This window comes from Nomascus leucogenys, chromosome 17 (assembly GCF_006542625.1).
Source record: "Nomascus leucogenys isolate Asia chromosome 17, Asia_NLE_v1, whole genome shotgun sequence".
In the NCBI taxonomy this organism is placed as follows: domain Eukaryota; kingdom Metazoa; phylum Chordata; class Mammalia; order Primates; family Hylobatidae; genus Nomascus; species Nomascus leucogenys.
Window position 1 is genome coordinate 93,613,249 of NC_044397.1, and position 16,194 is coordinate 93,629,442.

Below are 16,194 nucleotides of genomic sequence, written 5' to 3' on the forward strand. Positions count from 1 at the left end.
GCCTCCCCAAGTCCTGGGATTACAGGTGTGAGCCACTGTGCCCAACCTGACAGAGCATTTTTAGACTTGACCCTGAATCCAAGGTCCACACAGGCCCTGGCCCAAGTCCACGCAGCTACTTCACAGCAGAGCTGGGCCTGGACATCAGAGCATGTTGCTTCCTGGCTGAGCATCGGTCTGCAGGATCAAGGGCCATGTGAAAAGGGACTCAGACCTCCACAGGAAGAGGACGGTGCTGCCCAAGAGCCAGGGAGAGCTCAGACCAAGGATGGCTGACAAGGCTTCAGCTGACTTGATAACAACTAGCCCATCTGCAACAGCCCCAGCTGGCTGGGCACAGCTGTGCACGCCTGTAGTGCCAGCACTTTAGGAGTCTGAGGTGGAAGGATCGCTTGAGCCAGGAGTTCAAGGTTGCAGTGAGTTATGATCACGCCACTAAACTCCAATACTCCAGCCCGGGTGACAGAGAGTTTGTCTCAAAAAAACAAACAAACAGCCCAAGCTACCCAACAACCAAAGGAGCTCCCTGGAAACAGTCAAAGCAACTCGATACTGGAGGGGCTCAGAAGGGCTGAGGCCACCCACACAGGCTGCTATGAAGCGGTGAGAGGAAGCTGGGCTCACTAGGCCTCTGGTTTCATAAAACATGACCAGAGCGACCCCATCTTAAAGTGCGTAGCGAGGCACTCGCAAGGTACCGGGAAGGTTCACACTTATGAGCTGACCACCAAGGACACAGCATCTATGGGTCTTGGGGAGGTCTTCCGGGCAGCCCGCAGAACCCATGCCTGCTGTACTGAGAGGGCCAGTGAGCAGGCTGGGGTTGAAGGGTGGTCGGACGGCACCACCTGGCTGGCCTCCAGTGAGTGTCTTGCACGTTCCAGGTTTACTCGCAACCCCGGACATTTCTCACACACAGAGGCGCTAAGGAAGAGCAGGCACCCTCTGCCTGCTCCCCGAGGATGCCCTGCTCTTACGGAGCCCCACTGTGTAAGGGAGCGGCTTCATGGCTGCTCTCACTGTGATCTGTGGCTCACCTCGAGTTCTCTCCTCTCTTGGGGTCTCCATCAGGACCCTCTTTTTCCAGCAGCAAAGTGACACAGGAGGGAGGCTGGATGCGCTGACCAGAAATCTCCTCGCCCTCGTCTGAGCACAGGCTGTCTGAGCACAGGCTTTCTGAGCACAGGCTGACGGCCACTGACCCTCTAGCCTGAGGCCAAAGCCACAGCGTGACAGGGAAGGAGGAAAGCACGGGACTCGTGGGCCTCCACGCAGGGAAAAATGCGCCAGGACGCTAGGGGAGACCAGCACTGACTGCTGAGGTGGCAGCGTTTCCTTTTGGGGTGATGAGAACGTTCTGGAATTAGACAATGGTGATGACTGCACAATCTGTGAATATACTAAAAAACACTGAAATGTACACTTAAAACGGGTGAACTTTTTTTTTTTTTGAGACGGAGTCTCGCTCAGTCGCCCAGGCTGGAGTGCAGTGGCACGATCTCAGCTCACTGCAAGCTCCGCTTCCTGGGTTCATGCCATTCTCACACCCAGCCTAAAACAGGTGAACTTTATGATATGTGAACTGTCACAACAAGGCTGTTATTTCAAAAAAAAAAAGAGGAAAAATATTGCCAGGCGCGGTGGCTCACGCCTGTAATCCCAGCACTTTGGGAGGCGGGGCAGGCAGACCACAAGGTTAGGAGTTTGAGACCAGCCGGATTAACATGGTGAAACCCCGTCTCCACTAAAAACACAAAAATTAGCTGGGCGTGGTGGCGCACATCCGTAATCCCAGCTATTTGGGAGGCTGAGGCAGGAGAATGGCTGGAACCCAGGAGGCGGAGGTTTCAGTAAGCCGAGGTGGCGCCACTGCACTCCAGCCTGAGTAAAAAGAGTGAGACTCTGTCTCCAAAAAAAAAAAAAAGAGAAAGAAAAGTGGCTGGCAGGGCACGGTGGCTCACACCTGTGATCCCAGCACTTCGGGAGCCCGAGGCGGGTGGATCATGAGGTCAGGAGATCGAGACCATCCTGGCTAATATGGTGAAACCCCGTCTCTGCTAAAAATACAAAAAATTAGCTGGGCGTGGTGGTGGGCGCCTGTAGTCCCAGCTACTCGGGAGGCTGAGGCAGGAGAATCGCTTGAACCCAGGAGGCGGAGCTTGCAGTGAGCAGAGATTGAGCCACTGCACTCCAGCCTGGGCCACAGAGCGAGACTCCGTCTCAAAAAAAAAAAAAAAAAAAAAAGGAAAGAAAACAAAAAAGAAAAGTGCGTCCGAGGAGCGGGAGCTGCGTGCTGTGCAGAACTCCACAGGCCCAGAGAGCCTCTGAGTGAGTTTCAGTCACGCCCTCCCAGGGCCTTCTTTCCTCCCCTGGGGTTTCCACACTAGCTGATGAATTACCTACAAGGTTATCACCATTTGCACAATGTGACCCGTCTGTTATCTTCACATCCCTGGAGTCTGAGATACCAGGAAGGATGTGGAGCCGGGCAATCACTCCTGTGATTCCAATGCAAAAGCCACCCCCTTCGTTTCTCCAGAAGCCCCACTTGTAACTGCTGCGCATATATTCTGGGCACTTGAATCTGTGTCTCCAGAGCTGCAGTCCACAAACGTGGCCCAAATACACTCCCATTACGCTAACTGCACCTCAGGTCCTTTCCTCAGGGGGACACAGTGGGCGGGGACTGCAGGAAGCAAGCCTCGATCTTGGCCAGGGCCTGCCAGACACGCATGGTCCCAAGAAGCACTCAGGAAATAAAGGCAGGGCTGCCCCCAGGAGAAGGCATCTACGCGAACACCGAGCGACACCCGGCGGCAGTCTGTGCCCGGGACCCCAGGTGATGAAAGGCACAGCTCTCGGAGTCTCTCGCCCGCCCTCGGTGGTGGGGCTGCCCCAAGCTCTGTGAGTGCTGAGCAGCATCCTTGGGCTTCCCCCACCCCGGTGGTGACAACCGCAAATGTCTCTAGACGCCACCAGGTGTCCCCTGGGGGCAGAGCCACCTCCACCCGAGAACTGCTGATTGAACCTTCCAGGGCCAGGAATTCATTCTTTCAGTCTACAGGCAGGAAGAGGAGGGCTCGGTACAAATTGGGACCAGAAGAGCTCAATGCAGGGATCCTCCAGGTAAAAGGCTCCGCCAGTGCCACACCATTCTCGAAGTCCTTTCCCTGGAGGACTCCTCTGCGGCCCCTGCTGTACCTCAGGCCCCACGACACAACATGAGGCTGAGGCCCAAAGCTTATCAAAGTTACTACCAGCCTGGGGCAACACAGCAAGGTGCCACCAAAAAATACGAAATTTAGCCAGGCATGGTGGCTCACGCCTGTAATCCCAGCTACTCAGGAGGCTGAAGCAGGAGAATCCTTTCAGCCTGGGAGGCGGAGGATGCAGTCAGCAGAGATCAAGCCACTGCACTCCAGCCTGGGTGCCAAAGCAAGACCCTATCTCAAAACTAATGAGAGAAACAACACCCAAAAGGACAGGTTCCAGGAGACTCCTGGAGGGGGTGGGCCCTTCCCCCATGCCTTGTCCTGAGGGTCCATTTCTCAGTATTCATGGGCATCCTATGGATCCTCCTTTATCATTAACCAGAGGACCTAAGTGTTTCTCGGAGTTCTGTGAGCCACTGAGGCAATGTAATCAAGCCGAGGTAAGGGTGATGGGAACCTGGATTTACAGCCGGTCACTCAGAAGCACAGGTCACAACGTGGGGCCTCTAATTGGCATGGAAAGTGGGGGAGTCTTGGGGACTGAGCCCTTACCCCGTGGGATCTGAGCCTGTGTCGAGGTAGACATGTTGGAAGTGAGACGAATCGGGGCTACCCAGTTGGAAACACAGAACTGATGAATCCCTGGGTACGCGTGTCTGGTTCCGGAACTCCTCTGTGTTGACTGCTGGAGAGCACAGGAGGAACTGTGTTGGGTCCTTTCTATACCCCACAGTGCTGGAAGATAAAAACAGCTCCAAGCAGTCCGTGCCCAGTGGGGTATGCAAAATGCATCAGGTCTAGAGAGACAAGAGCAAGGATTTCATTCATGCCCCCCAACCACACCAGGGGCAAGCGTGGAAAGGCATCTATCTGTTCCTGCCTGCTGCTCTCGGCCACTATCTTCCTGTTCCTGGAATCTGTAACACCAAGAGCGATGTGCAGCCATCAATGGCCAATATTACTTGAACACAAATTCTTTTTTCCTTTATCTAATTTTGTTCGTTTGAGACAGAGTCTCGCCCTGTCGCCCAGTCTGGAGCGTAATGGCATGATCTCGGCTCACTGCAGCCTCCCCCTCTCAGGTTCAAGCGATTCTCCGGATTATAGGCAACCGCCATCATGCCCAGCTAATTTTTGTAATTTTAGTAAAGACGGGGTTTCGTCATGTTGGCCAAGCTGGTCTCGAACTCCTGACCGCAGGTGATCTGCCCACCTTGGCATCCCAAAGTGCCGGGATTAAAGGCATGAGCCACCGTGCCTGGGCAACCGTGTGTTCTTTTTAATTAAACTTTTTATTTCAAGATAATTGTAGATTCACACTGTCGAGCTAAAGGAAAGGAACTGGAGCAAAATTAATATAAGTAGAGCGTTTATTTGGGCCACATTTGAGGACTGCAACCTGGGAGCACAGACTCGAATTACCCCAAATATACACTCTGATGAGCAGAAGTTAACAAGCAGATTTTTAAAGGAAAAAAAGAGCTGGGCGTGGTGACTCACACCTGTAATCCCAGCTACTCGGGAGGCTGAGGCAGGAGAATCACTTGAACCCAGGAGGCGGAGGTTGCAGTGAGCCGAGATTGGGCCACTGCACTCCAGCCTGGGAGACAGAGCGAGTCCGTCTCCAAAAAAAAAAAAAAAAAAAAAAATCTCCTCAGAAGCTAGGCTGGAGTGTCCCTGTATCATCTGCAGAGTTTCTGGACAACCCCCCCACCCCCCCAATGTCCCCTGCGACCTCTTTCGGGCCAGCAGGAACAAAGCAGTGTGCATTTGCTACCAAACGGGACACTTGGGTTTTTTCTATTATTCTGTCCTATTTAAAGCAACTCCTTTACTCACACAAAGCTGCCTAAAGGTTAATCTGCCTCCGGGGGAGCTGGGATTACTCAGGACACTCAAGCTCAGAGGTTAGCAGCAGAAAATACCTTCTGAGTCACGGTGGGGACAGCTCACCCCGCCCCGGCTGCTACTCACTGCTGGCTGCCCACTCACCGCCGCCCACAGCTGGGCTCCAGGCCAGGCTGTCAGGCGGAAGATGTACTCACTCATTAATGAGAGTCAGAGAGTCGGGACCCTTGGCCAGTGGAGGCCGCCCCTGCCCGCCCACAGCCCGTGAGTCACCGGGGGAAGGTCCCGTTCTGTGGCCTTTGAAGGTTCTTTCCCAGCAAACAACCAATAATGCCACTCGTGCCCTTCCCACTAGAAGGGCAGGGCCATCCTGCCCTAGAAATGCCACGCAGGGCCAGGCGCGGTGGCTCACGCCTGTAATCCTAGCACTCTGGGAGGCCCAGGCAGGTGGATGACAAGGTCAGGAGTTCGAGACCAGCCTGGCCAACACAGTGAAACCCCGTCTCTACTAAAAACACAAAAAATTAGCTGGGCGTGGTGGCGGGCACCTGTAGTCCCACCTACTGGGGAGGCTGAGACAGGAGAATCACTTGAACCCGGGAGTCAGATGTTGCAGTGAACCGAGATCGCACCGTTGTACTCCAGCCCAGGCAAAAGTACGAGATTCCCTCTCAAAAAAACAAGAAATGCCGGCCGGGCGCAGCGGCTCACGCCTGTAATCCCAGCACGTTGGGAGGCCGAGGCGAGCGGATCACGAGGTCAGGAGATCGAGACCATCCTGGCTAACACAGTGAAACCCCGTCTCTACTAGAAATACAAAAAATAGCTGGACGTGGTGGCGGGCGCCTGTAGTCCCAGCTACTCAGGAGGCTGAGGCAGGAGAATGGTGTGAACCCGGGAGGCGGAGCTTGCAGTGAGCGGAGATGGTGCCACTGCACTCCAGCCTGGGCGACAGAGCCAGACTCCGTCTCAAAAAAAAAAAAAAAAAAAAAAAAAACAAGAAATGCCACGCAGGGCTCAAGAAAAGCGGTTATCCAGGAACTCCCAGGTCATATAAGAACAAAAATAGCCCTTCCTCCCCCTTGCGTTTGCCAATTGGGCAAACCCCTTCCGAACTACTCATTTCCGAGTGTGGACAGTTGGGGCTATTTCTGCTTCCTCCTCCGGATGGCCCCTCCTCCAAGCAGCCACCCACAGGTCCCCCAGGGCAGAAGTGGCAGCCCCTCCCTGGGGACCTCAGCTGACCTTGTACTCAGCACAGTATCTCTGCTGAACTTCTATTTATAACCTACTTAACTTCACTGTTTTAAATTTTTTGGTAGAGATGGAGTCTCACGATGTTGCCCTGGCTTGTCTCAAGCTCCTAGGCTCAAGCGATCCTCCCGCCTGGGCTTCCCAAAGTGCAGGGACAACAGGCATGAGCCCCTGTGCCCGGCCTGTCTTCATTTGACAGGTTTCTTGAGACTAAGAATGCTGGGGCGGTGGCGGGGGGAGAATATTGGCTTGTTGTCCTCTGTGCCCCCACAACACTGAGTATTCAGTAGCTGCTGTTGGAATGAATCATGAATAAATGTGCTGCTGCGGCTGCGGCCGCGGCCGGGCGCGGTGGCTCACGCGTGTCATCCCAGCACTTTGGGAGGCCGAGGTGGGTGGATCATGTGAGGTCAGGAGTTTGAGACCAGCCTGGCCAATATGGTGAAACCCTGTCTTTACTAAAAATACAAAATAAGCCAGGCGTGGTGGTGCACGCCTGTAATCCCAGCTACTGGGGAGGCTGAGACAGGAGAATCACTGGAACCCACGAGGCGGAGCTTGCAGTGAGCGGAGACTGCGCCACTGCACTCCAGCCTGGGCCATAGAGCAAAACTCTGTCTCAAAAAAAAAAAAAAAAAAAAAAACAGAAAGAAAAGAAAATCAGAACCGCCCCTCACTTCTTGTGAGAAAGCAAAATTCCTCAACGGGAACACAGAAAATGACAAATGTCACAGCGAGGTTGTCGGAAGGCTGCCTCTGGCACTTGGGCGAATGAAGATGCTGGGCCCGGCAGTGGGCCAACCAGAGCAGGAACAGGCCGCAGACGGCGCCAGAACCAGCACACCCTGCCAAGCCAGGGCCTGGCCAGGGAGGGAAAGACGCAGCACAGTCCCGCCCACCACTAGAAAGCCCGCTCCCGCCAGCCCTCACCCTTACTATTTACAATGGGGCACTGGCCAGGCAGGGCAGCAGGCATGCGGGCGGGGACACCGGGGCTGCCTTCATGTGAATGTTCACTTCAGTATCAGGGAAAAGGCAAAGGGTCCCTGGCAACACCACTACCCCAGGCCCCGACACCGGGTTCCAGTGGGTTTCTTAGTACTGACAAGTGGCAACTGTTGGGATGCAGATGTTAAACAGACGCTTAGCACAGGTCGGTAGTACGGTCCACTCCTGAGAACCTCACCATGCGAACACTGACTTTCACCAAAAATCCCGCCAGTGGTGTTTAGTGCGGCTTTATTCTAATCACCAAAAATTGGAAACAGCCCACAGTCCTGTGACCCGCAGGCAAACAGATAAACAATTTGTGGTCCAACTGTCCAATGGATTTACAGTCAGCAAAAACATGGGGTAATTTTTGAAACCTGCAGCAACACGGATTTGGCCGCCTGAAAGCCACCAGGACCAAAAGGGAACGTCCTGTTGATTCCATTCAGCCAACTTTCTGAGATGGCAGAACTACAGGTAAGGCCAGATGGGGAGCAGCCAGGAGCTCCCAGGCAAGCTGAGGACGGGGGCGCCGCAGGGAAGCTGGGGGTTGTGCACCTGGACCACAGCACTGGTCAGGGCACCACCCAATGAGTTCGTCAAAACGTGTAGAACTGTACCCTGCAAACAGTGAACTACGCCCTAGGTGAACTGAAAGAGGAAGATATACAAATAAATGTGAGGCCAGGTGCAGTGGCTCACCCCTGTAATCCCAGCAATTTGGGAGGCCAAGGCGGGCGGATCACCTGAGGTTGGGAGTTCGAGACCAGCCTGGCCAACATGAAGAAACCCGGTATCTACTAAAAATACAAAATTAGCCGGACGTGGTGGCTCATGCCAGTAATCCCAGCTACTCAGGAGGCTGAGGCAGGAGAATCGCTTGAACCCAGGAGGCAGAGGATGCAGTGAGCAGAGATGGCACCACTGCACTCCAACCTGGGCAACAAGAGCAACACTCCCTCTCAAAAAATAAATAAATCAATATAAATAAATAAATGTGAGGCCGGACGCGGTGGCTCACGCCTGTAATCCCAGCACTTTGGGAGGCCGAGGCAGGTGGATCACCAGAGGTCAGGAGTTCAAGAACAGCCTGACCAACATGGAGAAAACCCATCTCTACTAAAAATACAAAATTAGCAGGGTGTGGTGGCGCATGCCTGTAATCCCACCTACCAGAGAGGCCGAGGCAGGAGAATCGCTTGAACTTGGGAGGCCAAAGTTTCAGTGAGCCGAGATAGCACCATTGCACTCCAGCCTGGGCAACAAGAGCGAAACTCCGACTCAAAAAATAAAATAAAAAATGTGGGCCGGGCGCGGTGGCTCACACCTGTAATCCCAGCACTTTGGAAGGCCGATGCGGGTGGATCACGATGTCAGGAGATCGACACCATCCTGGCTAACACGGTGAAACCCCGTCTCTACTAAAAATACAAAAAAAAAATAGCCGGGCGTGGTGGCGGGCGCCTATAGTCCTAGCTACTCAGGAGGCTGAGGCAGGAGAATGGCATGAACCCAGGAGGCGGAGCTTGCAGTGAGCGGAGATCGTGCCACTGCACTCCAGCCTAGGCAACAGAGCGAGACTCCGTCTCAAAAAAAAAAAAATGTGAAGCCATGTACTGGGGCTGGTCGGACGGTGGTAAGCCACCTCAAATGATTTTCAGTCAGTTACAGATAGAACTCTTAGGGTCAGACGCCTTCTGCCACCTAAAGCGATGAGAGCCCAACAGACAGAAGTGGAGGCTGGAAGGGTTCTGGAGTTTGAACGTTCGAGGGAGGAAACCGGTCGGGGCGCTGAAGCGCGGCCTCTGCTTTCAGTTTTTGTCCTAGGACCTCTCCTGGCCGGATCCCGGCTCAGGCCGCCCAGGCGCACACCCGGAGCTGCCCAACTAGAGAAGCCAGAGCCCCAGGGCCCGACCCCGCCAGCCCCGCGCGCGGGACGTGCGGCCGGGCTGGAACCTGCGTTCCCTCTCCCATCCACTCGCACCGACCCGGGGCAGTGAGCCAGCCCGGGCTCCCCAGCGCTCTCCGCGTCCTGACCCCGCCCCCAGCGAGCACGTTTCCAAAAACTGACACAAGCCCAGCGCGCGCGCGGGAGTCCCAGGGCGCGCGGGGATGCCCGGCCGGGCCCTGCAGGCGCGCCCCCCAAAACTCGCGCCCCGGACACGCTCGCCGACAGCGCCTGCTTCACTTTTCCCCGAAAACGCGCCCTGCCCGGCCCGGAGCGTGGCCAGAGGGTCCCAAGCGCGGACGCACGCGTCCCGCCTCCCCAGGGGCCACGCCGGGACTCGCACCCCGGGAGCCGCACGCGGGTTTCTGGAACAAGCCGGTGGGGTGCCTCTGTAACATTCCACCCGGCCTGTCATTTTCCAACGGTCACCAAGATGAAGGAGACAAAATTTACTAACTCCCGGGGTGAACCCAATCCTGCCCACTCAAGATCGGGGAGCAAAAGTCCCAATTTCCAAGGATAAAGCCTGTCCCCCACCCCAACTAGGATTAACAGGTCAAAGATTCCTAATTTCCCAGGGCCAGGGCAGCCCATACCCACTCAAAATTACGGGGACAAAAATTCCCCATTTCCAAAGGTCAGACCGCTCCCGCCCACTCCAGGGGACGTTAACTCCCCACCTTCGCAGGGTCGGGCCCGCCGTGCCCGAGTAGGAAAAGCGTGACAAACGCCTAATTTTTAAAAAGAAGAGGAGAGGAGACAGGAAAGGGTGCCCTCAAAAACAGAAATAAGGCGGCGGGGCACACTGACAGCGCCGGGAACGAGCGAGGCGGGCGGGCGGGCTTCCCGTCAAAACGCGGCCGGCACGAGCTACCCCTCCCGTTCCGCGCCCGGGACAGCCCGGCGGGGGCAACGGCACCGCGGCAGGGCTCGGGGGCGCCGGCTCCCGCTCCCACCCCAGGCGCGCGGGGCTCCCACCCTGCGGGAAACAGCCGCGGGGCCCTCGGCCGGGAAGCAACGGGGGTGGAACAGCGACAGTGGAGTCCAGGGGCTCCGTTCCGCAGGGGGAACCGGCGAGCGCGGCTTCGGGGTGTTTGGGGTGTCCCCAGGGGCCGCGGAGGAGGCGAGGCCGGGAGGTAGGGACGGTGGGGAGCGGCACTCACGTAGACCGGCAGCGGCCACGGGTACACGGCGGGCTCAGCCCCCACGGGCGACTTCAGTCTCAGCTCCAGCTTCTCCCCCATGTCCGCGCGCGCGGCCGCCGCACCATGCTAGGCGGGCGGTTGGGGGAGGGGCGGGGCCGCCGGTGGGCGGAGGAGGGCGGGCGGGAGGGAGGGGCGGGAGGCTGAGGGGAGGGGGCCTGGCCTCGGCCTCGGCCGCCGCCGCCGCCGCCGCGCTCCGGTCCGGCCCGGCCCCCGGCTCCCTCTTTGTAGTCACAGGCCCGGAGCTTTCAGCGCCTCCGCCATCTTGGGCCGGCGTGAGGCGAGCACAATGAGCCGGGGGCCGGACGGAACCACTCGCCGCGCGCGCGAGGGGGACCCGGAGCGAAGACGCCGGCGCGTGCCCGCCGCCCAGCCGGCCGACCCGCGCGCGCCACCCCCTCGGCGCCCCGCCCCGTGGACTCGCCCGCCCGCCCGAATCCACGCACGCACGCACGTACGCACGCACGTCCTCGGTTGCCCTCGGCCGACCCCTTCCCCCACTCGCCGGCCCGAAGCGGGGACCCGGGGAGACCCTATGGGCGGGCCCGTCGGGTGGCGAGTTCGAATCCCGTCCCAGGAGGAGGACGCTGGACACCTCCCCACACACGGCTTAGTAAAACCAAAAATCCGAATTTCCCCCCATAAGAGTCACGGTCCAGGACTTGCTCTAGCTCCAAGCCCAGTATTTATTCGACAACAATGCCGTTTATTGGGTACAAAAAAAAAAAAAAAGGCCAGGCACGGTGATTCACCCCTGTAATCCCAGCACTTTGGGAGGCCAAGGTGGGCAGATCACCTGAGGTCAGGAGTTCGAGACCAGCCTGGCCAACATGGTGAAACCCCGTCTCTACTAAAAATACAAAAATTAGCTGGGCACGGTGGCGGGTGCCTGTAATCCCAGCTACTGGGGAAGCTGAGGCAAGAGAATCGCTTGAACCTGGGGAGGCCGAGGTTGCAGTGAGCTGATATTGTACCACTGCACTCCAGCCTGGGCGACAGAGCAAGACTCCGTCTCAAAAAAACAAATAAATAAGTAAATAATTAAATTAAACTATAAGTTTCTCCCAAAGTTAGTTCAGCCTATGCCCAGGGATGAACAAGGACAGCTTGGAGGTCAGAAGGAAGAGGGAGTCAGTGAAGTTAGATCTCTTTAACTGTCTCAGTCATAATTTTGCAAAGGTGGTTTCACCACCAGCACCTCCCCAAGTCCCCAGGGGACACCAACACCCTCCCTGCCCAGCCAGATTCCAGCCCTGCCCCACCCCTTCCCTGCTGGGTGACCTTGGGAGAGTCACTTGACCTCCAATGCTTTCCTCCTCTCAGCAATGGAGTCCCGCAGTCACTGCCACAGTGCCTGGTGATTAAAGCCTTTCAGTGTCAAGTACAAGTGCCTTGTACTGTTTTTTGGGGTTTTTTTGTTGTTGTTGTTGTTGTTGTTTGTTTGTTTTTTGAGACACAGTCTCACTCTGTCGCCCAGGCTGGAGTGCTGTGGCACGATCTCGGGTCACTGCAGCCTCTGCCTCCCGGGCTCAAGTGATTTCTCTTGCCTCAGCCTCCCGAGTAGCTGGGACTACAGGCACGAGTCACCACGCCCGGCTAATTTTTGTAGTTTTAGTAGAGATATGTTTCCGCCATGTTGGCCAGGCTGGTCTCAAACTCCTCATCTCAAACTCAAGTGATCCACCCGCTTCAGCCTCCCAAAGTTCTGAGATTATAGGTGTCAGCCACCGCACCCAGCCCCTTTAGTGTTGATCAAGATCTCAATGGGGGCCGGGCGCGGTGGCTCACGTTTGTAATCCCAACACTTTCGGAGGCCGAGGCGGGCGGATCACGAGGTCAGGAGATCCAGACCATCCTGGCTAACATGGTGAAACCCCGTCTCTACTAAAAATACAAAAAATTAGCCGGGCGTGGTGGCGGGCGCCTGTAGTCCCAGTTACTCAGAAGGCTGAGACAGGAGAAATCACTTGAGCCCGGGAGGCGGAGGCTGCAGTGACCTGATATCGTGCCACAGCACTCCAGCCTCGGCGACAGAGCAAGACTCTGTCTCAAAAAAAAAAAAAAAGGCTGGGCGCGGTGGCTCACGCCTGTAATCCCACCACTTTGGGAGGCCGAGGCGGGTGGATCACGAGGTCAGGAGATCGAGACCATCCTGGCTAACACAGTGAAACCCCGTCTCTACTAAAAATACAAAAAATTAGCCAGGCGAGGTGGTGGGCGCCTGTAGTCCCAGCTACTCGGGAGGCTGATGCAGGAGAATGGCGTGAACCCCGGGGGGCGGAGCCTGCAGTGAGCCGAGATCGCGCCATTGCACTTCAGCCTGGGCGACAGCGAGACTCTGTCTCAAAAAAAAAAAAAAAAAAAAAAAAAAAAACTCAATGGGCTTTTTCTTTGTTGTTGGAAAGATGGGGTCCTGCTATGTAACCCAGGCTGGTCTTTTTATTTATTTATTCATTTATTGACATAGTCTTACTCTGTCGCCCAGGCTGGAGGAGTGACTGGGATCTCCAGTCACTACAACCAACGCCTCCTAGGTTCCAGCGATTCTTCCGCCTCAGCCTCCCGAGTAGCTGGGATTATAGGTGCCCACTATTGTACTCAGCTAATTTTTGTATTTTTAGTAGAGATAGGGTCTCGCCATGTTGGCCAGGCTGGTCTCGAACTCTTGATCTCAAGTTATATTCCCACCTCAGCCTTCCAAAGTGCTGGGATTACAGGCATAAACCATCATGCCCAGCCACACTCCTCTTTTTCTATAAAACCCCAGACTCCTCTTTGGTCTGCATGTATGCCTCAAATTCCAATTCTTTCTTGCCAAATAAAACACTAACTTTAGAGATTCATCTCTACATACTTATTTTGACCTTGACATCATTTTCCTTGTGGAAAAAAAAATAACTTTTATCTGAGGAATGCGAGTCGTTTTCAATTATCAGGCCCAGACAGCCAGGAGCGGTGACTCACGCCGTAATCCCAGCGCTTTGGGAGGCCGAGGTGGGTGGATCACCTGAGGTCAGGAGTTCGAGACCAGCCTGGCCAACATGGTGAAACCCTGTCTCTACTAAAAGTGCAAAAATTAGGCCGGGCCGGTGGCTCACGCCTGTAATCCCAGCACTTTGGGAGGCCGAGGCGGGTGGATCACGAGGTCAGGAGATCGAGACCATCCTGGCTAACACAGTGAAACCCCGTCTCTACTAAAAATACAGGCCGGGCGCGGTGGCTCACGCTTGTAATCCCAGCACTTTGGGAGGCCGAGGCGGGCGGATCATGAGGTCAGGAGATCGAGACCACGCTGAAACCCCGTCTCTACTAAAAATACAAAAAATTAGCCGGGCGTGGTGGCGGGCGCCTGTAGTCCCAGCTACTCGGACAGGCTGAGGCAGGAGAATGGCGTGAACCCAGGAGGCGCAGCTTGCAGTGAGCCGAGATTGCGCCACTGCACTCCAGCCTGGGCGACACAGCGAGACTCTGTCTCAAAAAAAAAAAAAAAATACAAAAAATTAGCCGGGCGAGATGGCGGGCGCCTGTAGTCCCAGCTACTCGGGAGGCTGAGGCAGGAGATGGCGTGAACCCCGGGGGGCGGAGCCTGCAGTGAGCCGAGATTGCGCCACTGCACTCCAGCCTGGGCGACAGCGAGACTCTGCCTCAAAAAAAAAAAAAAAAATTAGCCGGGCATGGTTGCAGGCACCTGTAATCCCAGCTAGTCAGGAGGCTGAGGCAACAGAATGGCTTGAACCTGGGAGGCGGAGGTTGCAGTGAGCAGAGATTGTGCCACTGTACTCCAGCCTGGGCAACAAGAGGAAGACTCCGTCTCAAAAAAAAAAAAAAAAAAAAAAAAACTAGGAGAAACTCCTGATGGGGCAGACGGTGTAAACCAGGAGGACCCCCAGCACCCAGGATTCACCTCCTCTCTCTCCCTACCCACTCAGGGTGTGGATTTCAATGTGGGCAGCCTCCTGAGACCTCAGCAGGGTGGTGGATCATGGGATGCAGAGTCTCTTGGGGACCCTTGGAATCCCTTAACCCAGGCGGTCTCAACCAGGGGTGATTCTGCACCCAGGAAACACTGGGCGATGTCTGGGAACATTTGTGATTGTCACAGCTAAGGTGCAAGGAAGCTCCTGGCACGGAGCCGGTGGAGGCCAGGGACGGTGCTTAGCACCCTGCAGTGCCCAGGATAGCCCACCCCAGAGAACAATCTGGCCCTGATGTCCATGGTTCTCCAGGGGGGAGATGCTGGTCTAACATTTTATTCTGAGCAGTTGATTTCTCCAGAATCCTGGGTGGGGAGGCACTCTATCCTCTGTATTCTCAGGATCACTAAGGTTATCCGGGCTAAGACACGCTTTGGGGATGAATGGACCAATGCCCGTGCCCCTCCCATAGGCTACTGGGAGCTGGTGGAGGATGGACTGGACTCCAGGTGTGGCAACCTGTATCTCCGCCCACTTTTTTTTTTTTGAGACGGACGAGTCTAGCTCTGTCATTAGGCTAAAGTGCAATGGTGTGATCTTGGCTTACTGCAACCCCCGCCTCCTGGTTTCAAGTGATTTGATTCTCCTGCCTCAGCCTCCCGAGTAGCTGGGATTACAGGCCTGCGCCACCACTCCCGGTTAATTTTTGTATTTTTAGTAGAGATGGGGTTTCACTATGTTGGCTAGGCTGGTCTCGAACTCCTGACCTCAGGTGATCCACCCTGCCTTGGTCTCCCAAAGTGCTGGTATTACAGGCTTGAGCCACCACGCCTGGCCTCCTCCCACTTTTGTACATCTCTTTCCTGAGCCATTTCCTCTGGTCATTCCCATAGTTCCTGTTACAGGTTTAAAACCGCCTTTGCAAAAATTAGAAGGCTGGGCACGGTGGCTCACACCTGTAATTCCAGCACTTTGGGAGGCTGAGGCGGGCAGATCATGAGGTCAGGAGTTCAAGACCAGCCTGACCAACATGGTGAAACCCCGTCTCTACTAAAAAAATACAAAAATGGCCAGGCGCAGTGGCTCACGCCTGTAATCCCAGCACTTTGGGAGGCCGAGGCGGGCAGATCACGAGGTCAGGAGATCGAGACCACTCTGGCTAACACGGTGAAACCCCGTCTCTACTAAAAATACAAAAAATTAGCTGGGCATGTTGGCAGGCGCCTGTAGTCCCAGCTACTCTGGAAGCTGAGGCAGGAGAATGGCATGAACCCGGGAGGCGGAGCTTGCAGTGAACCGAGATAGCGCCACTGCACTCCAGACTGGGCGACAGAGCCAGACTCCGTCTCAAAAAAAAAAAAAGAAATACAAAAATTAGCTAGGCATGGTGGCGCACGCCTATAATCCCGGCTACTCGGGTGGCTGAGGCAGGAGAATCGCTTGAACCTGGGAGGCAGAGGTTGTAGTGAGCCGAGATCACGCCATTGCACTCCAGCCTGGGTGACAGAGGGAGACTCCGTCTCAAAAAAAAAAAAAGAGATGGAAACCATCATGGCCAACATGGTGAAACCCCGTCTCTACTAAAAATACAAAAATTAGCCTAGCGTGGTGGTGCGCGCCTATAATCCAAGCTACTCGAGAAGCTGAGGCAGGAGAATCACTTGAGCCGGGAGGCGGAGGTTGCAGTGAGCCAAGATCACACCACTGCACTCCAGCCTGGTGACAGATCTAGACTCCATTAAAAAAAAAAAGTATAACAGAAAATGTGGACAGTGAAAGAGATCTGACCTAGCCAACTCCATTTTACCTCTAACCTCGAAACTGTC

The 16,194-nt window shown here is 55.5% G+C and overlaps 1 protein-coding gene across 3 annotated transcripts in view; it reads right to left on the reverse strand.

Moving 5' to 3' along the window:
* DOT1L (DOT1 like histone lysine methyltransferase) overlaps positions 1-10,745 on the reverse strand; it is a 72,484-nt gene extending 61,739 nt beyond the window's left edge. For 2 of the 3 annotated variants that reach the window (XM_030795875.1, XM_030795876.1), the window contains exon 1: positions 10,416-10,552. In XM_030795875.1, coding sequence (XP_030651735.1) covers positions 10,416-10,496 — 81 coding nt within the window. In that variant the 5' untranslated portion in view covers positions 10,497-10,552. Of the gene's footprint in view, positions 1-10,415 lie in introns of all 3 variants that reach the window. The other variant, XM_030795874.1, reaches the window with a different exon arrangement.
* Between the last annotated feature and the right edge of the window lie 5,449 nt (positions 10,746-16,194).